Raw genomic sequence first — 24,416 nt, forward strand, 5'->3', positions numbered from 1 at the left:
CTACCACTAATCCAGTTGGATGGATGTCCACAGCCAGCTCTCCCCTCCTGTACACTGTAATTTTGAAAGGAAGAGAGAAGCAGACTTATCTCTGGCAATCTCTCAAGTGCAAGTCACTCTCGCCTCCGATCCTGGCTCCAAAGCCCATTCCAAGCCTCTGCCTTACAGGTACCCTGTTCAGACTTGCAGGCCATTAGCAAAGGGGTGAAGCTGGCTCCTTTGAGATGGATAACAAATCAGCTTGTTGTCTGACTCTGCTTCTATTTAGCAATGTGCCAATTAACCCGACATTCAAAATGTTAGGCCAAAGTTAGTCTGAGCGTGGATCTTGGATTCAGACCTCCCTCCCACCTCAACTTCAAAAAAAAACAAAATAAAGCCCTAGTATTTAAAAATAATCAGTCTCTTTATAACCCTGCCAAATACCTGTTTATGCCATGAGCAAATAATTACTTTTCTACAAGGAAGAAAGTATTAATTAAGAGTATTCATCAGACTTCTATTCTTTAGGGTTTATCTGCCACAGGTGTCAGCCAGAGGTGAGAGACGGATTAGTATACAATCAAGGGCTTTCTGAGTTAAATCTCCTCCTTGTGGTTAGCTGTTAATAATAAAGATGTCGCCAAAAGAAAGAATTTAATAGTTTTAATTGGGTTTAATTACTTGGAAACTCCTGGAAAATGGACCAGCTCAGTTGTAGTATTAAAAAAAAAAAGGCAAAGATACAAATGCCTGGGCCACATGTTTGAACAGAAAGAGTCTGTGAGAAAAATCATTCTTTGGCTGTAACATTTTATAACTTGATCAGAATTTGAGACATGAACAAGGCTTTCCCATAATAATGGGAAATTAACCATGTGTATCACTTCAAGTAAGTCCATGTCTTTTTGAAGAAGAGAACACATTTAGCTCTTTTACTACACTTAAGTAGCTAGGCTTACAATTTTATCTTTTTGATAGACATAGGCTACAGCTAGACCAAGCTCCTCAGAGCTTTTCAAGTAAGAGAGTGGATATTTGTGAGAAAAACTGTTTTAAATAACTAATGTAGCTCAAGGAGCTGAAACCTATTTTCAGAAGAGACTTAAATGACTACACTTCAGACTTTTTAAAAAAGGATTGTCCTTTTTCAAATAGAATCACTCAGCTTTTCAGGCTCTAAACTTTTTTCCTGAAGATGCATTGACATAAGACAATATGAAGACACATTGTTTTACCTAAACGTTGATATATCCAGGTTTATTAGACAATCTACCAAATTTAAATGAATAGTGTCTATGCAGTCATCACAGTGTGACCTTGTGAAAAGTCCATGCTAGATGGAGAAAAATGTAATTTAATCCCTTTCATTCAGACACCTTTTCATATTCACCCTCACTATGACTTGAGTGGTATTTCCAAAGTATTGCTTATTATTTACTGAAGGACTCTCTTCTACTGGCATGTATCTGTTCAGAAATGTTTGGGGACTACACCTTGGAAATTATTCCAATAAGCAAATGGACACGTCAGTCACTAAATCCTCACATTCAAGAGCACACAGAGGTTGAAAGGGTTCTCCTCCCTCTCTAAATGAACTATACTTAGGGACAAGCAGAAATGACTACACTAATTTATCCAGTGTCTGAATCCAGGAGTTCTGGAATGGATTCCAGTCCTGTGGGAATACTGTACTTAAATACAGGGTAAAAGCTGCACTGTGATGCTTGAGAACAAATGGAAATTATTTTGATTTAGTAATACAAAAGGCTCATGACCAAAAATCTACAAATAACTTCTTTTTACTCTACAGGGCATAAATGTCAAAAGAGGGAGTGAAATTTAAACCAAATACGTCTTCATTCCCTTCCCCTCAACACAGGAAAATCACTGTATTTCTATATGTAAGCCCTTGATAGCTCTGTGAAAAATACAAAACTCCTGGAAAGCTTGGTGGAAACACATCACGGTGTGTAATCCCCAGCACAACTGCATATTTTACACAGGCTACTTCCCAACACAAGTTATATCCCTTTGGTTTTTTTTGTGTGTGTTTTTTTTTGTTGTTGTTGGTTTTGGGGTTTTTTTGTGTGTTTTGTTTGTTTCGTTCGTGGTTGTTGCTTTTTAACCTATTTTTCCCTTAAAATCAAGTCACCACTCAGTGATACTGGAAAGCAGGGTCCCTTTACTCATGCTTGTTTGACAATCCAGCATTGTTTCTGAATAATATATTTTATGTAAAAAATAATCCTTTAATACTTCCACTCGCCACATGTGCACTTTGCTTAGAAAACCCACTGCTCACCTAAGCTCTAGTACAAGAGGTTATATCTACACGAGCTCAGAGCAGCTCCCATGCCCACCGTCTAAGCTGTTGTGGATCTGGTTTTGCTGTTTCTGCTGCTGCTTCTCATCAACCAGTACAGATGATAAACACAGATGTTTGCTCCCGAAATACACATTTGAAATAATCAAATGGCTGCAATTATTTACTCCCTTCTCTCCAATAATGAACTAATAATTGATATAGCAGCATGTCTAAAGTAACAGACTTTTTTATTACCTGCAGTGATTGAATGCTTTTTTAATTTAACTTAAAAAGGCATTAAATACAAGGTTTAGCCTCCAGTGGGTAAAAAAATCTCCAACTTCCTCAGAAAATCCTTTCCAAATTGTATTCATCTTGACTTAATCCATGATCTACTGAGTGAATTAGGGTCTATTTGTTTTGAAAATCTATTTTATGGAGTTCCAAGGACTGTGTTTTCCTTAGGAAGGGCTTATTCTGCCTTTCGGACCAGGATGCCTGCTAGCAGCCCTCAGCATAGGCCTCTGCAGGTTTTTAACGTCCCAAGGTGCCCCACACATATGACTAACAAAATGTAAATAAACACAGCTGAGCCAGTAAGAAATTGGAAGGTTTTCTCATTAAAGAAATAAAATAAACAGATGTCCTTAAGCACTTTGGCTCATGTTTGTCAAAGGAATGGAAAACTCTCAGATGTTTGAACAGCAGTAGTGATATAAGGCCACATCTCAAGTGAGGGAAGAAAAAAAGCCACGCTATGGCACTTAGAATTAACTAATAGTTCTCAAGGGAGGGCGCTTTTGATTTGAACCTTAGCAACTTCTACAAATAGTTTTTAACAGCCGAGCAATAAAATGGGGTTTTATTCCTTCTCAGTTTGTAAAGTGGTAAAGGACAGATTCGGCCATTAGAAGCATGAATCACCATCAGATTTGATTAAATCCCTATGGTGTTTCAATCAGGTCCTGACTTTAGGGTCCTGCGACAGCACAAAGCAGGGAAAAGCACAAGCTACTTGAAGCATTCAATGAAAATGGGGGGGGGAATAAACCCATGGGTTTTACAACGATCGAGTCGAGTCAAACAGGAACTTTTCAATGACTTTTTTTTAAATTGTAAATTATAATTCACTTAAAGGAAAACTTTTTGTAGAACATGTAACTGCCAGTGAAATTTTTTAGGAATAAGGTTTCTTAGATCCACAACATCATTTAGAGTGAGAACAAAACAGTCCAGTTCACGGACAGCCACAACATTTAGCAGCGATGACATTTGCTTGAAGAGCTAGAAAATCATGTTTACGTCCTGTCCTCAGCTGGGCCAAACGGCAACTTTAACTGCTCTGTCTAAAATGTCTCGAGGCCCCGCTATTGTTGGAGGACCCTCTCCTAGTCCTTCTCATACCTGTGCCTCTGCAAGTCCCTCATAAGAGAGGCAGAGCCCATGTTTGCAACAGGCTGGAAACTTGAGTGAGTGCATGCTCTGTCTCTATCTCACTGATACCTGTCTGCTTACAACTTGGATAAATCTCATGTTGCCACTCCTAGAATGCAAAATAAGAAAATATGGCTATCATAGAAAAACAGCCCCTACATCAGTCAAGCCTCTAACCAAGCAAGCAACTATGAGGCAAACTGCAAATCCCCACTGAAAGCAGCCAGAGCGGCCATTCCAGCTGAAGTGACCACATAGTCCAGGCTCACAGGGACACCGTGTAATACGTGCAATCTAAACACCTTTCAGTTAAGGTTAACTAAAATCTAGAACACAACTTTACATGAGTTTGATTTAAAACTGGGACATAATGTGCTTTATTATTTTTTGCAGTAGGTTTTTCTTAATTCAAGACAATTCAAGATGCAGAACAATCCCAGAAATTGCTATGCATTTTACAGGGAATTTCATAGGTTGTAACTCCCAAGTATGAGCAGACATTGTCAAAGCACTGATAAAGATCCAACACTATTCAAGAATTTAAGACTGTCCTATGTATTCAGTTCTTTAAGTCAGTGCTAAAATAAAATCCTTTCCATTTGCTTGCAGGATCTCAGAGTAACTTGCACATAACGATGATTTTTAACTCAAGGTTTTACTTTACTCACAATTCATTTTGGCACTAAAATCCCAAGGAGCGTACCAACACAGAACAAGAATACACATTCTAGGAGCAATACAAAATACTGAGAAGAGCTATTAGCTTCACACACATTCCTCAGCTAGGGAAAACGCTTGGTAGTGGTCCCTTTTTTCTTGATACTAGTCCTTCGAAAAGCATGAGAATGAATCTGCAATATAATACTTAAAATTTCTCAGACTGAAAGAGATGCAGAAATTCTTTTTTAATGCTTTAACAACACAGGTTATGGAACAAGCTTGCAAATATCTCAGGGAAAGGGGAATACACTTATGATTTTTCTTCGCACATGAGTGCATGCAATCTCTTTTTATTGTGTCTGAATTAATACCACCGAAAGAGTCTTTCTGTATTGCACCTAGCTGCTTCAAATGGCTAAAGACTTCTACCCAACTCATGTGAAACCCCAGCAGCACTGTTACGGATTCTGTCCCATTTTTCCCATTATGTTTAGTCAGTGATTTGGTGGGCAGATCTTTGTGGACATAGTAAAGACTGCAGTCGTCTTCCTGTTGAATGGGAGCTCTATTATACATGCCTAAAGGGATTAAAAGGGCTGGGTGGACAGTACATTAAGCTATAATGATGGTCTACATCTGTTGTGGTCTCTAGGCACACAATAAATATTCGGCACTCATACAGTGATCAGAAGCCTGCAGAACAGGTTCCTAAACCCTCCTGAACATAATATCCAGGGTTAACTGCCTATGGAACTTTTTTTTTTTTTCCTTTTCTTGTCAGAGGGCCTCCTGCTGAGAAACCAAAGGATACAGAGGTTTCCTTGGGTTTGACAGCTTTGCTGCCCTGATCACTTAGACCGTGACTCCCTGTGTTTGTGCAGGTATGCATCCATTCAGCCATGGGCAAAAAAGCAAAGGAAACGTGAATTTGCAGGCCACTCTGACTGCCACTATAAAGGTTATACTGCAGCGACCGTATGGGAAAGACATTAAGACCAAATGTTTGACGACTCTGTAATCTATGGGATAGACCAAAGAGTTTGGGCAGAGGGGACAAAAAAAGGAGCAACTGAGCCTGAGCTATTCATTCATGCTTCAGCTGTAAATTTTTTGTTTTAATGTCTATTAATGCTGTGAGCAAATTATTTTCTGAACACCTGAGATGAACTGTCCATGCTCTGAGGAGCCGATATGTATGGCAAGGACCATAGAGGTTTCCCTCAGAAACCAAAGAAAGAGAATTTTCACATAAAATCAGGTCAGAAAACATACATTGAAGCATTAATGATTAATAATATGACTACAACTTATAATCCTTTTTGTGAATTCTTCCCTCTTTTTTTCCTTTTTTTTTTTTTCTTTTTTCAAAATCAGATTTTTTTGGACAGCTCCCTATTGCTGCCATTATCAAGGAAGTGGCGACACACAGAACCATTTGAGATTTTGTAGCTAAACAACAACAGGCATTTAGACCGAAATTTCTGAAGCTATGGTTGATGTTCCTCCCTTGCTCTTCCCAGAAAACATCATCCCAGAAAGAGGTGTTATTCTTCAAAATGATCAACTTTATAGACTAATTCTTGGAGTGGCTGCACAGCAGCTGTATCAGTGCAACAGACAGGATTATGCTGGGACATTAATATTGGTCAGGGGAATGATGAAGATCCTACAAACCGACACTTTTTCTGGAGGAAGACACACAGAACTAGCACCTCCTTGTGTGAGATTTAATTCAATGCATGTGCATGTCTAATTACAGGCACAAGAACCTTTTATCATCAATTATGGTAAAATATAAGAATTTTAGGCCTTGATACTTAATTTACATTGAGATTAACACTTCCTACGTTATTCAAGTAAGAGATTCTAAAAGTCTATTAACCTCTGGCTCACTGCTTCACTTGTACTTGATAGTTCAGCTCACTTAAACATTTTTGAATTGTGTTACTATTTAGCGGTTCCCAGGACAGCCTGTCTGAGCATGTTCCCTCTTGGTTTAAGGTCTGTTCCAAAGCCCACCAAAGCCTCTGGTTGTCTTTGGATCAAGCCGTTAGCCTGTAATACTTTTATAAGACAACCATTTCCCATATAGGAAAGCCCTGAGGAATTTAATACTGATGAAACAAATGAAGAATCAAAAAAAAAAAAATCCTAGAGAAGTTTTGTGAAGAGGCTGTGGTAACTTAACAGAAAAGGTGATTCATTCATTAAAAAAAAAAAAAAGATTCATGTTTCTATCATTCTTTACATTCGTATAAAGGAAACAGTCAACTGAAGTTTGTCCTTTTGTACCTTCAAAGGCCTTCCAAAGCAGACAATCCCCCAAGTTTCCATTTTCCTGTTTCCCCCTCTCCCTAGTCCCTTTTCCAGGCTGCTGCTCACAAGTGCCCTGTCTTGCCCTAACTCTGCTCCCACGGCCAACAGGACACTCGGCCACTGGTGAGTGCTTTTGAAAAACCCTTTTTGGCTCCACTCCCTGACCCCAGTTCATCCCCACACTAGCTGCTCTAGAGATGGCAGCGTCTGTCTTTGTGGCAGCCCATCAGCAAGAGCTCACAGGTACTGCAGTGGCAGGGCTTCTTATCTCCACGGGTCCATCTCACCCCCTCAGTCCAACACCATCTGCCCCATGCAGCAGATCCCAACCCCACACCCTCTAAACTTGTGCAGGAGGCAGCAAATGAAGGCATCTGCTTCAGAGGTTTTATGCAGGGACAAAGTCAGCCCATTAAAGGAATTCTCCATATGCATACTGCAGCTCCTACCCAATGCTAGGCATGACCACATAGCAGATCTACACCACGTAAGTTTATGTTTCCTGATCCTGCCTAATTCTTTCTACTTTTTGCAGGCAGTAGGTTTGAGCTTACACATGTATACCTCAGACTGCCTCATTCATTATGTTCCCTGGGAAAAGTAACTGCTTCAATTACCTTGTACAACATGGGTCTGAATAAATCCCTGCTTGGAAACACGTGCTTCGTTTTCAGAGGGTGCTGTTAGAAGTGCTAGCAGCATTCCAAATGCTGCAGTAGACTTCCACACCACAAACACCATTTTATATCCTTTACAACTGTGCACATCTAACAGCAAACAATAAATCTATCTTACTAATTGCACATTCAGCTTGTTATAACCATCATAAAACAAGTACAGCTGGTAAAGCCATGAAATGATGTCAAATCATATTTTTGCTTTCTAGAGAGAAGCAGGGTTATTTTCCAGTCTCCTGATGAAGCTGACTGTTCAAAGCCATGTGTGGAAACAGCTGCCAACTAGGTCATCCACCTTTAATTAGGTAATGATATTGTCTTTCTCCTACCCATTTAAGAGTGTTTGACATTCTGTAATTCAAAGTGACTTAACTGTTTATCATAAAAAGCTGCCTTAGGAAGAACTTGAAGCACATGGTACTAAATACAAAAGCCAGCGTTTTCCCCTTAGCAGCCAAGTTCAGTCAGTTCAGCCACAGAGAGTTACCTAAAAAGATGGAATTGCCTGCATTTCCCATACCTAAACTACCCATATACCCATACCTGAAGTAGGGATAGCTAAAGATATGGCTCCTAAAACCCCTTAAAAATGTAAGCTTCAGCAGCCATGTGGGAAGCAGAGCCAGTATTCTTCATGGCCAGTACTCTTCTCTTAAAAAGTTGTCTGAGATTTGTAAGAAAACACTGGTCTAAAAAAACGTGTAACCTCATTCAGGCTGGAGTTAATGCTGTCTGGCTGCTTGGAAGGCTCTTTCTTGCAGAAGACAGACATTGAAAGAACATCCCGATGTCCCATCTAGCAGCAGCTGAACAATACAAGCTTTTGAAAAACATGGGGCTGCTTGCAACATGAAAGGCAGGTAATCAAATTTTCACATGTTAGAAGGAAATACCACAGGACATATTTATACAAATGTGTCTGAATAAAATTGGCAGCATCTGTTTGAAAAGCTGTCTCATTAACTGCCCCCACAGTTCCTGATGCAACTTGGCTGGACAAGCAGTAATGCTAAAAAAATTAAATTTTACCTTCCCATATCTGGATGCAAAGGTTCCCGTGAGTAAGGAGTGAAAAATAATTATCGTCTCATCCAAATCCCACACAAACACACGCTGTGATGACAGACAGGGTGGAAAAAAGAAATATAGTTACATATTAAGCAACTGCAAGAATTTGTTCAGTCAGGGTATATGTCCTGTTGGACTAGAGCTTTTTAAGATCTGAAACCCATTTGGAGCACTGACTGGAGATGCTTTGTGAAAGCAGGCAAAATGAAACATTAGGGATTTTTGCACTATGTGTGTGCTCATCATCCTGAGAGTCTGCTCTCATACCAACCACAGAAATCCCCTGCTGCATGTCAAGTCAGAGGAACAAAACAGCAGACTTAGAAAAAGCTCAAAGGAAAAAAAAAAGTACATATGAGGAATATTTTGAGATGCTGGTAATACAGAAATGGAGCAATTATTTTCACTACCCGTGCCTGTAGGCTCCAGAGATAATACTGATTTTATTCTGGCTCTTACAACTCACCAGTCTGATGGTGGGATTTGCTAACAGATGCAACAGTTTATCTTTGCTGGATTTACTAAGGGATTAGAAATTAAAGTTATTACCTCAATCTCACTGTCAGCAGCAGGGGAAGGATCGTTGCTTCTTTTTGACCGAGCTCGTACCTTGCCATCTGACCCTCTGTGATGCCTATCTGTTTCTATATCTTTTGCTGATGTTGTTGAATATTCCCCTATTATGAAACAAGAAATTCCATTGTAAACTTAAATTTTGCCCTGTGTCATTATAATTAAGGCATGAAACCTTTTAATGGAGAGCACCAGAAACATTGAGAAAACACTATCAGAAAACCTTACTCTTCTCATGTCAATAGCTGACATTATTAGAGAAATAACTTTCAGCTCCCAAGATTTGTTAAGAAAATTTCAAAAAACACCAAGTTTGTATATATATAACATCTAAAAATGGACATGGCACTTCAAAACCTTATCACATTTTTCACTGGAAAAAGAAAAAAAAGCTTTTTGATTTATATACCCCTCCTGCTTTTTGAGGGAAATTAGAAAGTTAATGGAAAAGGAAACCAAGACCAATTCAACCTCTGATTTTTTTTTAAATTTGATGAATGCTTATGATTAAAAATATACTTTCAACATCAACTTTTATTTAAAAATATTGAACTTGCCTGTTCAGCCATATTCCATTTCACAGAGGATAGTATTTTAGAAATAACTGAGAAGAGACAGACAAAGGTAAACTTCCCTTGTATAAAGTATCTGTTTTAATTGGCTTGAGTTTCATAAACCTGCCTGTATTTCACTTACGTTACATTACAAATCCTTTTAAAACATATTTTTCTTTTCACCTTGCTAAGTTGTGGCCTCTCCAGCTTCCTAGAATAACCATATTCTCTTCAGAGAAGCTTGGATTGTGCCTAACAAGCCTTTCTGAAATCACCCTTTCTCAAAAAGGCTGAGATAAGATCTAAGGAACAGAAAATCCTCCAACTGCTTTTAGAGCAATCTGTGATCACTTCTTTTTAAAACCCAATAATAGTTTATTTTTCTTATAGAGCAACCACAGATGTTCAGATTTGTTTCCTAAGTCAGCAGACCTACACTGGGCGTATACTGTGATCATCCAGAAATTATGTGGCGTTATATATAAATGTTATTGCATGCCAATGAAAACTTTAGTAGGGGTGTGATATCTGAAGATTGTCCTTGAACAGTACATTGGAGCATCATAATCCATCAGTAATTCCATAAGCCATTTAAGCTTTGAGACTTAAAAAATTTATCACTCAAAGAAAGGCCACAAATTTTGAAGCATTTTCACATGGAACTAATCTTGAACTTTCAACTTAGACAAAGAGCGTGTGCTGATTTTTTAAAAAAGAACTTTCTCTTGATGTACTTATTTATGAATACATGTATTAAATGTTGTTCATGATGTTGTAAGAGGTGAATATAAACCATGACAGAGACATGGGCTAAAAGTCATCAGAAAATCAGGAAATTCTGGGGCTTTTTTGGAGCATGGCTGTTTTGAACTCACTGCTACCCATGTTAGTCCTCAGTACTGATCTGGGTTTTGTATGTAATTATTTTCTTTCCGTACTACCTTTAGAGGAGATCAAAGCTCACATACTCATGAAAATGACACAGAATGGTTTTAGAGAGCTTGGATGTTCTAATCTCTCCCCAAAACCCTGTGTTGCACCACGTAAGCAGAACTGTTAAGTGATAGGGAGTCTGATTTATCCATGTAAATATATGTATTTCAAATATTCCAGCAATTTTTAGTGTTTATGTCTAAAGGTGACCAAGACTGCCAAACAGAAAACAGAAGAAATGCACCTACCAGACAGTGATTCTGTGCTCTGAGTGGTGATATTGTGAGAAGACTCCTGCAGAGAGTAAGTGGAGGCTGGGATGGCTGAGGGGCTGATGCTGTTTGCAGACACATATGGAGAGTTGTAGGAGGAGCTGTAATACTGTGAGTACTGGCTTTGAGGAAAGCTTGGATATGATGGATAATCCTTTGAGGAAAAAAGAAACATCTAACTTCTGTGTGTCTGGTTTTATCTTATAAATTAGTAAGGCACAAAGGCAGTGTTATCTACATATGCAGCAAGTCACGGCTCAGGAATATTTCGCTAAAGAACCATGTTTTGTTCACTTATGAAATTACATTTCTGCTTCCCCCAGATATGCTCCTATTTTATTAGGATTAACTAATCAACAAGAGGTCAGAAATCAGGCGAATTCTGCATTTTTCCATAGGACTTTAGTTATCAGTGCCAACACATTTTGTATTACAGGGTTCAACAATTTCATACAGGAGTGAATGAGGGCGGCTTTTTGAAAAGGGTTGTGATGGAACACATAGTCCCTGTAAACAATGAAATACCTGAGAAATTCGAAGAACAGAATGAATAATTGGGTGAGGGAAGGAACAAAACAGGCTGCATTTTCCCATGATCAGTAACATTTTTCCGATCAGCTGCTAGAATAGGTTACAAAAATGAAGAAAAAGTAACTTGTTTTGCTGAAATGTTCATAGCTGAGATTGTCCAACTATTTCAGTAACAATTAAATGCCTCAGTGCTCTTCCCTACCTACAGAAAAATGAACTAAAAATATGAGGTGCAAGTGACATTGGGGAGCTGAGGTATCATGAAACCCCTTGTCTTAAAGCTCCTAAACAAACTTCAAGTCATTATGACCATATGTTCTTTCTTTGTGAGAAGCAGGACACTGGAATGGATTAGAAAACTTTTCTCTGGACAATTAAAACATGAAAGGTTTAATTTGTTTCTATTAATTTTAATTGCAACTCCTGGTTTTGTCCACCTATTTGCTTTTTCAGATAGAGAACTGTATTCATGCTCTGGGGAATGTCTTTCAGCAAAAGGTTTTTACATCCTCAGAAATGCTAATTAGGTCTCTGGTATTAAATAAAATTAAATAATAAATAGTCTTTAGAAAGACTAAAAGCACTTTCCTCCTGAACTGCTTACTGCAACACAGCTATTTCATTAACTTTCAGTCACCAGGGAGCTCTCAAGAACAAAGACTCAAGCTGTCATAATAAGAATTAAACTGAAAAAGAAATGAGAGAATTTCATTGTTTTCTCTTGAAGAATATCACAAAGTAATGAAAACAGCCCAATTATTCTTCCCCTTTTTAGGTAACCTCTGTATTTCAATCAAATGAACTTCTGTCAGCACTTACAGGCCAAGATTTTAGCCAAAACTGAAGTAATAAATTGTCTACTGTTGTCATTAAAAATACAAGTCAACAATCACCTTACAAACACAGAATTGAAATTTCTGGCCAACCAAAACACATTTTCTGGGACAGTGTACTCATTTGTTTGGGCCAATCAAGAAGAGCCATTTACTACTGAAAAACATCTGCCTTGTGTACATATGCATGCTGTTTATTTATACACACACATTTATCAAGGTATCTGAAGCATGAAGCCCACAGACAGGTGTATTCTCAAAGAAGGAAGCGTACAGACAGCTCAGACGGCTCAATATTCATCAGGGCCTGCCAATGCCTCTTTCATATGGTTCATATTCATTATACAGTGCCAAGACAGCAGACGACAGTATCCTAAAAGCAGAGGTCTCTGTAGAGGATGGAAAACATATCTGAAAGCTGTAAGATGGCAGAGGAATGATGAAACTTCTGGCATTTGCTACAGCAGCATGGCAGACTGCCAGGGTATCCTCCTCCTGCACGGACTGCACCCTGTGCAAGCCTGTGTATCGACACACACATCTTAAAATTAATCTAGAAGTCCAGCAAATGGGCAGGCTGTAGGAGTAGAACAAAATGGTGTTCAGCAAAACTCATGGCAGTACCTTCCTCAAATATATGTAACACCATTATAATCTCTCTGATCTACCAATCTTCTAAGCATTTAAAGGAAGTGACAAGGTCGTCAGTAATAAATGCTGCACCATACCTGATGCACAGCACCGAATCCTGCAGAATTTGTCAGTCCATTGGCTCCCTGGTAAATCCCTGTTGTGCCTAAGGGAAAGAATATCACAGTCATAAAACACACCAGCAAAGTAACAGGACATATTAATATAAATAATTTCCAACAGGAAGTAAAGGACCTGCTCACTAGAAAAAAGTATATCACAAATCTTGAGAAACATAGGCTGTAAAGATTTAGAACTATTACTAAGGCCTGCTTACTGAAAGGCATTCAAAGACAACCACTACATACACTAAAATATACACTAATGGAGCTGGGAAACAAAGCTGGAAAACAAAGATTCAACCCAAATTTAAAATTAAGTTACTTTTTTCCCCCCCAATAAATAACAGAAAAATATTTTTTATCATTTTCTCTTGCAGGAAAACTCCTCATATTACATATACAACCATACACACACTCTTTCACGCATAGGTATGTCCTGGACTCTGTCCCTATGGACCAGGTACCTGGAAATTTTTAGAAGACACTGAAATTTTGTTCCCTGGTGTTTATATCCTAAACATAAGAACATTATTGCTGAGATTTCTGGAAACAGCAGGGAGCAAAAACATTGCTTCATCCTGGGATATTAGGAAGATAAAGGATAGACAAGTGAGTTTACATGGTTCTGTCCCAAATGAAGCAACTGATGTCCAGCCAGGTCTCCTTAGCTGGAGGAAGCAATACTGCAGAAGTTTTCTAGGTGGTGAAGTAAAAGTTCAGAAAAGGTCTACAGGGACAGTCCTCCTTTGCCTCCCAACAGGGAAGCGGTAGGTCAGCCACAAGCTTCCCATCCCCTGGATCCTGCACCCTTGGCAGGTTCTAGCCTTGACTTAACTCCAGACTATGTTGTTTTCTGTTTCAAAATTTTCCATTTCACATGAGTGGAGAACTTAGTCTTGAGTTTGCATGGTTTGATGAGAACCTATACAAAAAGTGTTCTTCCAGAGTTTTGCAACAGTGCTTGCTCCAAGAGCTGGCTGTTAATGTTCAAGAGGCAAAAGCTGGACTATGCCATATTCTATCCTAATGAAAGGCGACGGGCTCCAAAAAGCACTCAGACTCACTACTTCCTCAGTGAAAGAGGTAGGATTTTGGTGCTGCGCGGCCACAGTGGACTCTTGTCTGGGCTTCATTTTGTCACTTCGATGTACCATTGGACCGAGCCCTAATCAGGCACTCACCTTATTTTTTCTTGTCTAGTTTCTTACCATGTGAATTACTTTGAGCAGTGCTGTTTTAACCATATGACTCTCTGCATGTCTTCATGTGGCAACCTTTCTCCAAAGATCCACTTGCTTGTTTTTATTTTAAGACGCCAGATTAGCTAGGGAATGGACAGCTGAACAAACTCCACTCTGCCAAGTGCAGCTACAGAGCACGTGCACCGAGAAAGAAATCTCAAACCAAAAAGAAACAAGAGGGAGGACTCTGTCCTCCACAAGTAATTTGCTGCCAAATGTAGTCTATAAAAAGAAAAGGGCAGAGGGGGAAAGGTGGTGCAGGTGACTGTCAGGTACCTGAAGGCCCAGGTCTCCCCAAGTCCCCTGCATATGCTGGCTGTGGAGCTGAGCCAGCACAGGTGGGTTCAGGTGATGCCTCCTCCTGGCATTCACCCCTTGGGGGCAACTCTGGGTGGATCAGTATCCAATCCCCCCTCCTCCCCACAGTCTATATGAGGTGACTGCCCAGAGCAGCATCCCAAAGATGGCAATGCATTCAGCTATTGGCATTTCCCCACCTCCTGCCCACGCTAGGCTTTGCTTTTCTGCAGTTTTTCAAAAAGTCACGCATATGCAGCAGGATGAATATATAATCCTGTGGTAACTAAGCATTTCTCACCACTGTGAAGGGGAGTAATAGAGCCCCGGCGCTTACAGGCAAAAACAACTTTCACAGAACACAAAACAGCTCTTGTACACCAGAGCTCAAAACAATACAGGGGGGAATTTTTGATCTTCCTAAACTGTCATTTAGAAACAATCCATCATCCTTTATTAAAGCTGTCAAGAGGGGGATGAGTTACCTCGAGGGACTCACGCTTTATGTGTAAATTGTGATGAGAACATGTTTATTGCTGTGCTACCTGCACATGACACCATAGCTTCCTGGTTTCCAAACAATCAGAGAGAATTATAAAAAGGAGAGATCTGCACAATTTGAATGAACTTACTCTGAACTTTGCACCAGCTATGCAAAGCAAGTATGTCCATGCAAACACAGGGTGGGTACGTGAGCAGGGAGGAGAGGGTAGAAATGTAGAGGTGAGAAGATGGGGAATGACTTGTGCTCCATAGCTTCCCACAGTACATTGTGACTAAATCCTACGTGGCAGATTTTACACTGTGGTTTTGTAGAATATATTTTTGCCATTTTAGCTGAGCTACCCCAGGTCCAAGTTCAAGTGTCCCTACAGGCTGCTGCAGTCTTGCTCCCTCTGCCCAGGGGATTTTTCAAAAGGAAGGTCTCTGGTGCAGAGACAGAAACTAAATTTCCTGATTTTTTTACCTACACATTTAAATACTTGTGAAAGTACTTAAGACTGGTATTTCCTATAATCTGAAGTTCAAGAGGCCTGGGAACAGGTTGTGGCAGCTCAGGTTTTTCACTTATTCAGGCCCCTGTCATGTATCCTGACCAAGCAGGAGTATCATTTGAGCATAGTTTGTCTAAATTGAGATCAAACAACTCTTTCTGCCCATATAGAACCGCATTTGGAGAATGCATCTGCCACCTCCCACCCATGCTATACCTTGAGATCTGCTAAGCTCAGTATCTCCTGGCAGCTCAGTATTGTTATAGCAGAATAGTTACAGGACACTTGAAACAACCAAACAAAGGTTGTAAAAGCTTGGCATTTCTTCTCAGCAGAACTAGGATGAAAAAGTGTGAGGGGAAAAAAAAAATCTATTATCAAGAAAGTTCTTGAAGATTCAGGTTCAGAAATATTTCACTTCAACAACAACCTTTGTCTTAGGGACTACAGCTGTTTCATGGGGACTAGTATAGCTCAGTCCCTGTTCCACTTTACAGGCTAGACTGGAGAGACCACGTTTTCAATGATGCACAATCAGTTCCAATGGAAGGAACACAAACAAGCACCACAGGCACTGCAGGCAAGGAAAAACCCTCTCCATGAGCAGAGAATAAGGCCTACTAAGTTAGAGTTTCTGTGAGCAGCCTTGTAGAATTTAGCAGTTCAGAACACACATCAGAACTGGCCCCAAATGTTTGCCTTCCCTCCGTAAATTGTTGGTAAGAAATAAACATTTCCGTGATAAAATGAATTATGCCGCATGCAATTTCAATTTTGCATCAGTAGATTTTACCCTCAAGAAACACTGGAAATTATCAACAGACCTTGCATACTGGCATTATCAATTTAGCCCTATTCCCCATGTAAACATTTCTTTCAAATGTTTTCTCAGGTAATAGCACTTCTTGTAATATTCAGAGATAAACTGGAATGACATCAGAAAGCGGTGCTTATGTGGAATGGGGCATGCCTAGGAAACCTCTTGGTAAGCAATGTACACAAATGCCTGTCCCCCTCCCATTTCTCAGTGGATACTGCCCATTTTCACAGGACTTTTGCTTTCACATATATTGGCTTTTTTTCCTGACCTCTGAAGACAGTGCACTATCTCAAACTGCAGCTGATTTTACATTTGCAATACTGTATATGTGCAAGCGATTTCTTTCCATCAATCTTAGCAACTCAGTGTAATTGCATTCAAACTCCTACTTGCAAATCAGAAACAAGCCTAGGATCTCTCCCTTTGGATCTTCTCCATACGGAATAGGGTTCACATCTGTGTTCAATCAAACCAGTTGCTAAATGTCACAATGCCCTCATTCACAGGTAGCTTAAAGAACATTTAGCTGGTAATAAAACAATCTGGACTCTAGAGAAGGGTAGCTCTTCAGATGTATGGTACTGTAAATGTTCATGTAAAGTATGTATATCACAAACACACTTGCATGAAAAGACACCGCATAAGAGGCGTGCATATACCATACCTATTCAGTGCCACGACTTTTCCTTGATAAGTAGATATGACCATTCTCTATATGAGTGTCCAAGGGCAACATGTAAAGAGAAACTCTTTGTGAGCTGATTAATGGTATATTCCTGTTCTCATACAGATGGATTTCATTTGCTATTTTCCCCTCATTCCCTTTTAAATTCAAGTATTTTAAAATCTATGCCATGGTCAATGACAACTTCAATGGTGTGTGATCTGGACTATGCTTCTGCAAAAACTCTCATGCCAGCTTCTCCTTCCTCTCAGTTTCTCCCTTTCCGTCTTTCAGTCACTACAATAACAGGCTCCATTTCGTCCCCTCCTTTCCAGGTAAAAGCAAGGAAAGAAAATCAGGGAATATTCATGGCTATTTTCAGTACCTTCAGAACCAAGCTCTGGCATTGCTAAAAAAAGTTTTCAGCTTATGAATATACAGTACAACATTGGTGTCTTAGGGAGTTGTGACTACAGACAGGATGGGTCTGTGGTATAGCTCAGATCAGTACCATAGCAAGCTTTGAAAATCAAGTTTGTGTCCTTGCATTTGAGAGGTCAGACGGGCCCTCACATCAGGGAGGTGTTCTCCAAGTCTCCTCTGCCGCTCAGAAGAGAATAAGCTGCTATATTTAGAACAGATGGTTTGCACTTCCAGTATTCAATAATACTCAACAGAGGAGGAGATAGCCAGGTTCAATACAGGTGGACAGCAGGGCACTTACCACAGCTCTCTGGGTAGCCAGCAGCAATTTTGAGTCCATTAACACTCAAGAGATGGAACACTGGACTGAGATGAGGGTGTTCATAGGGCAGCTACCATGGGCACTTCTGAATATGCTTGAAATAGTACAACAAAGCTTAGATGCAAGCTTTTCCTCTAACTTGTAGATGAATCACAGAGCAGTTCCAGGGAGAGTTCTCTCAAAGGATTATTTGATCACTTAGCACTAATAAAATAAATGCCTATGGGGTTTAGCTGAATTGCACAGCATTTTACAAGCTTGCATATAATGCCTTGTGTATTCTTGCATCAGCAAGCTGTTTTCCTACAGGAAACTATGTTGACTGAGTGATGCAAGGAAAGGCCTTAGCCTAACTCCCAGTAGAGTGTGCATTACTCTATGCTACAAAGAACATCTGGCTGAAGACTTGCATGGTCATTGAGAAAGGTTCTTTGCAGCGCTTTAGCTCTCTGACAAGCTAATGTTTCCTGCAGTAAATATTGCCTTCTTCAAGCTGCTACTTTTTTAGTGAGAGGTTAAGCACTCATCAAAATTACCTCCCACCAGCTATACTCCAGTGCCTTGTAAGGTTCCAAATCCTACAACATCTGCCTGCATTTATTGGGCAAGAAAACTCATAAAATGTTGCACGGCTGTCAGCTGTGGAGGTATTTCAAGACTATCTGACCTGTTAAAGGAGAAGAAAAATTCAACCCATATGTACTTTGCAGCATATTGCTCAACTGTTTGCCATTAGGCATAATGAACCCTTCCCCAAATAGAGTCTTGTATTTCTGTCTGGAAGGGCTCAGATAGTAGAGGGAAGAGCACGCTATAAACTAGATGAAAAGCACAATTCTACAATGTTAAAGCACTTGACATCAGCAGTGTCTATTAAAGGACATTGCTCCCAGAAGCATATGAACGCCTCCTGCAGATAATACTCACCAATATGCAAGCCATTTAAAATATGTCCATTTGTCTCCCACTACAATCCCATTCAGTCCTGCTAGCCCGACCAGGTGTTTGAGGGCACTCTTGAATGGTGATTTAAAACACATTTTACAGTACAGTTTTTCTAAGTCAAAGCTCTTCCCCTGCTGCCTGCTTCTGGGAGTACTCAACCCACAGAGCCTCAAAGAGCTTTAACAAAGTGATGACCAGAACAGTTTTAAGGGCCTGGCTTTTACCATCCTTTTGAGCCTGGTCACCTGTACAGCTCAATCCAGCTCAACAATGGTGTTGAAAGTGCTGAGATGGTTTGTATTTACTCTCAGTATTTGAACCATGGGAAAGCAATTAAATTTTATTATATTTTGAGAAAGTGTTCCTTTTAACCACTCCTATCAAATGATTCTGCAGCTATGGAAGGAAATCACACTGGATTGTCTTCAAAAACAAATCACAAAGACATGTTTTGGGCCAAAAAATGAACATCCTTACAATCGCCATGCAGAATGTTTCTGTGCAATCCCTTGTTGAAGAAAGCACAAGCAAAACTGACTTTATTTGGGTGCCTCCATGGACACTGAAGATTAAAGATTCCTCCAGCTGCAGTTTCATCGTGGACACAATCCTCCACTGACAGATAACAAGGCATGATAAAGGGAAGCTGGATTTGCCGCCTCCTGTGCTGTTTAGTGGCTCTGAGATTCCAGTTCCCAGGTCAGCATCAAAATTTAACTAGCCCTATAACATCTGCTGTCATGCAACTGGGGATAAAAATGTGGCCTGAGGGCACCGCCACATACTTAGCAATTCCCTTCCCCTTGAGCAAGGTGAATCACTAAATACCAGTGGAAAAGAGTGACCCGGGTAGCATGTGTCCACTCTTTGACCCATCACATAGGATGATGGTAACTCTCTACTGAACACTGTAGAGCCAGGCATTTGCCCCAAGGCTTTTCCAGCTCCTCTGTGCACTGCTTCAGTACTGCAGCGCCTCCAGGAAAAAATCCACAACAGTAGCCAACAGTGGATGCTCAGAGAAAAGTGTACAGGACAAAAGCAGTGTCATCTTTGCCCTGGTATTGCCTTGTCAGCTTCAATTAATCTGCCAGTTACAGACTTTCTAAGCCAAGTTTATATCCTCCTCTTTTTGTCTTTAATAACTGACAACAGACTCTTCTTCAGACAGTGCAGGTATTCTTGTAGTTCTAGAGGTCACAGTATTGTAGTGCAGAAGTTTTAGTGTTTAAACCCTGCCAGTATAAATAGAAAGTGCATCCAAATTACATACAAAAAAGCCCATGCAAGAATGTTATCCAATGCCAGCAGAGCAGTTAAGAAACTCTTGCGTTGTACTGCCTGTGCTAACTAAAGCAGGGTCGTACCTTATTTGTCCACAAACATCATCACAGTCCTTGACTGCATGACTGCGTTCTATTTTTTGCACTACAGCACTACCTCATACAGTGCCTGGAAATGAGATACAACAGAAAGCAGTATCAACACTGCACCAGCATCATGAATCTGATGCTTCCTAACTTTCATGTGCTTGACTATGCAGGTATGATATTTCTTGATGTAGATTTTTATATGTAATGTTACACCAGCTCTTCTATTGCCTTCTAGATGTTTTCAAGAAAACATTATTAGGTATACCGAATCAATTATTCAGTGAAGCTTCTATAACATTTTAGCATATTCTGTGCCAACTGCACTCTAAGCTGAATAATCAAGGCCAAGTTCATTTCCCAAGCTGTTACCACCCTGTGCTTTTTTTTTTTTTTACATCCTACAAAAGTGGTGAAAATAAAATCCACAAACAGAAGTCTCTGTGACATGCCAACATCTCTGTGACTGTCTTCTATGCTGATTTTGCTCATTAAACCATGTCTGAGTATTCTATCTGACCTCCACAAATGTTCCCAACATAGTCAAGCAGCAGATTAGGGAAACATCACTCCTTTCTTTTCTGTAGGCTCCCACTTCCTCATCATACCACACACAGACTGTATTTGCTTTATCCAGTCCCTTCACTATTGCCTCTCTCTCATTCATAGCTGTCATGCCTGCTTCCATCTCCCTGATGCCATCCTCTGCCAGCCTGATAACAGACTGCCAAACAAAACTCTCAAGCTTCCTCCCACACTGCTCTTCACACTGATGGAGTGCTTCCTAATATTTGCAAAACTAATGTTTCGAAATACTCATTTTCTGCAATTCCTCCAAAACTTCTGACACTGGGTAGGAGGCCAAGATGCTCAAGTTATTGCTTCTAATGCAGATTAGTATTATTACTCTTCCTTTAGACTCTTCCTAACTCTTTATCTATCCTAATCCATGAGCAAGGCTCATAGTTGCAGTGATGATTACAAACAGCAACACCCCATCACTCATACATTTTGTTTCAGTGTGAACACCCAGACAGCCAGCTAGACTTTACAGATATCAAGTCTGATCTTTTGTACAGGACAATCACTGAATTTTATCCAACACTTCCTGCAATGAACCAATGACTTGTCTTATATTCTAAAACTACCTGTAGCTCTAGAGCACAGAGATTTGGACAGACACTCTGGAATGTAGGAAACAAGCCAGAAGAAAAAAGCCTCATGAAATGCAAGCCAGCTTTTCACAGCTGGCAGCTGGGTGTGGGCAGAGCCCTCCTCCACATATCCCTCTGGTGAAACCTCCTCCTGAGCACCTCAGCTGAAGCAGGTGCGAGATACCTTCAGAGTAAATGCTCTGTCTCAGAGAAGATTCCTGGTCTTGCTGTACCACCGTCATCTCCACAGTTAATATAATTTTGCCATTACTTCTGAGTTTCCATGGGTGCTATTCAGCCATGAGAACCTGTGTCCTCACACAAGCTTTAAGCCTCACCACAAACCTTGGTGTTCCTCAGGGGTTGACAAAGACATTAAGTGCTTGATGAGCCTGGACAGAGCAGAAGTTACAGGTGATTTGTCAGCCCATTTCTCTCTTGCAAACACACATATGGTCCCCTAGCTTCAAGACCATCCACCCTGGTGTCTACTCCTTCAAATAGCATATCCTCTTCCCAAGTCCATATTTTTAATAATGACCAAGGAATGAGTTTTGAATGGAACCTCAAAAAAGCAGTAGGTGGGAAAAGTTAGAGCAGGGCTTTCTCCTTGGGTAGCAGTAGCACAGATCCTTGTAGCTTACAGTGCGTCACTGTCAACACCTTTGCCTCTCCCCTTGACTTCCCTCTCCTGTAAGATAGCTAGTTTTAAAACAAAGTAAATGTAGCATGGTCAGCCCCTGGTGTTTGAAAATCTTTGAAAGGGAGACTGTGCTGTTATTCTGAGGAACCTTGTATTTACACTGTAAAAAGTGAGGTCTGACCCCTCCTGAAGAGAGGCCTCTCCCTGCTGAACTCACCATGGAGTGGAGCACAGCTTTACTGCCACAGTTTTAGACTACAACTAATGCAAACCAGCTGTGAAGCAGAAGCTTTTCAAAGAGACTACTCGTTTTCTACTGAGGTTTTAATTTTATGAATCTAAGGCATTTGAGTGACAGTTTGCTGAGAACATGCTCTCACTCTCCTTTATTTTCTGGGACTTCAGATGGATTCACTACCTGTACACCAAAGTGTGATCCATGTTTCTCAAATGTAGATTGAAATTTCCCCTTCTTACACATTTCATCACTAAGTACTTAAAGAATCAAGCCACTTCCTTTGAAAAATTCAAGCATGTGGAGCTAACTGTTCATGCCAAATAGATATTTATGGGCTCATATTAAATATGTAACACAAACTGGCACGCAAGTGCAAGAAATTCAGGCACCTCTTGGAAAAAAATTCTATAGATTATCCAGATATTAACAAGAACCAAAATGTTTCCAGCATAAGAAAACATTTCAATTGATTAAGTATTCAGACTTCACTTCGGTCTCAGGGCAGGAGAACAATTCATAAGCAATTCATTCCACAAATATAAGCAAAATATATAATTAGTCCATTTCAAATCAGCATTGCACAAAAGAAATGCTGCTTTCTAATCATTCATTATTTGACAGCTGATCAGAATGGACTCTTCAAAGAAAACAAATGCTCAGCAGTAGCAAAGAATTTCACTGCGTAGGTCTTTGGCCCCAAATTTATGTCTGTACTGAACTCAATACTGCTTTGCAACTCCTTGGCAAAGGAAAGTTATCCCAGTTACATAACTGAATTTTCCTTTGTAATGTAAAAAGTATTTTGTGGGTAGATGGATTTGGATATTAAAAACAAACAAAGCAAAAAAAAGTGGTCAAATCTTTCCTGCCCAACGACAGTATTCGCACTGGTCTTTGGCCACAGTTTTAAATGTTGTGCAACTTCATAGTTTCATATCAGCTGTCATTTTAGCAATCATAACTGAAGAGCAAGGCATTGTCTAGGAATTAACAACAAGCTGAGAAGAGATGGCCTGATGTGCAATAAAGGGGTAACACATGCTCATGTGACCGCAGGAAATGCTCTGTAAGCTGGCTGGTATTGCCCTCTCTGCATAGCTGATCGTTTCCTATGGTAGCTAATGTGCTAGCAGTTTTCTCTTTGTATTTCACATCACTTATTAAATGACAAGTTTCTTGTATTCCAAAAATCTCTCCCCCACACTCAGCAACAAGCAGTTTCCTCAATTGCCAGTTAAGACAGTAAGCTCTTTGGGGCCCAAGTTGAATATAATCTTTGTGTCTTGTGTTCAATTTCTACCACCTAATAATAATTTTACCAAAAGTCTGAGCAAATCACTGAACTGTTAAATTGTCAGCAAATGTAAACTTAGAAAAATGTGTGCTAAAAAGCACAATATACTTCTAATATCTAGCCTAGGATGTTGTTTGGGGATTTTGCGCTGTAATTGTACACTTATATGAGGATTGACTAAGAAATGGCATAGACCTTGAAGGAACATTTCTTTACCAACATTACAAGTTTATCACTAAAGACAAATATCTAACATAAGCTGTTGCCTTCTCTTCCAAATCATGACTCTAAAAATGAGTGGCACCCCCAGCTTGGCCACATGCATATTTCAAATATCTTCGCTTCATTATGAAACAAATTACATTTGTAAATACAATAATGACACAAAACAACACTGTATACAGCACTGGTTAAAAAAAAAAGAAAGAAAAATGTTACTTCTTCAGAGTAAATAAGTGAACAGCAGATTTCAGTCTATTTGAATGTTACTAAAAGTCTAATGATATACTATCGTATCCACTGTTACATGGCAATTAAAATCATTATTTCAATCTAGAATACCTTTGTGCTATAATTTAATGTAATTTTTAGGAGCTATAGAACTTGCCAATCTAATCTTTTATATTTTTATATGTGTGTGACATACTGCATTAGCTATTTGGCTAATAAAGCCTTCCACATTTATTTTCATGCGAGGGAAGCATGAAAATAGATGTCCCCTTCTGGCTGGCTGTAAAACAGGTTTGGTTTTTTTTTTTCTTTACATTCTTAATGACCAAAAGAATGTTCTATCCTCATTATTGCTTTTTTACTGGATTGTGTTCTCACTCAAGAATCACAGAATCACAGGTTGGAAGGGACCTCAGGGATCATCTAGTCAAACCTTTCTAAGAACCAGGATACAACTGATAACTAGAATTAAAGATGAAAAGCTGAATGCTACCCCATTACACCTGCACCATCTATGTTTGTAATGAAAATGAACAGACTTAAGAAACAGCAGAATTTGGCTTTAGAAGTACCATGCTGCTAACAACAGCCATCAGGGAGGTGAGGCTGCGCCCTGACACATGTACCCCAGCCAGAGCTAGCGCTGGTACCAAAAAAGTATAAGCGCAAA

General features: G+C 39.8%; 1 protein-coding gene across 4 annotated transcripts in view; it reads right to left on the minus strand.

Annotated features, from left to right (window-relative positions):
* The window catches only part of EYA2 (EYA transcriptional coactivator and phosphatase 2), a 104,239-nt gene that overhangs the window by 21,937 nt on the left and 57,886 nt on the right, over positions 1-24,416 (minus strand). For all 4 annotated transcript variants that reach the window (XM_064465692.1, XM_064465693.1, XM_064465691.1 and 1 more), the window contains exons 6-9: positions 12,867-12,934; positions 10,751-10,928; positions 8,992-9,119; positions 8,404-8,487 (exon numbers count right to left, since the gene is read on the minus strand). In XM_064465692.1, coding sequence (XP_064321762.1) covers positions 8,404-8,487; positions 8,992-9,119; positions 10,751-10,928; positions 12,867-12,934 — 458 coding nt within the window. The remainder of the gene's footprint in view (positions 1-8,403; positions 8,488-8,991; positions 9,120-10,750; positions 10,929-12,866; positions 12,935-24,416) is intronic.

This window comes from Phalacrocorax carbo, chromosome 14, assembly GCF_963921805.1.
Source record: "Phalacrocorax carbo chromosome 14, bPhaCar2.1, whole genome shotgun sequence".
Classification (NCBI taxonomy): Eukaryota; Metazoa; Chordata; class Aves; order Suliformes; family Phalacrocoracidae; genus Phalacrocorax; species Phalacrocorax carbo.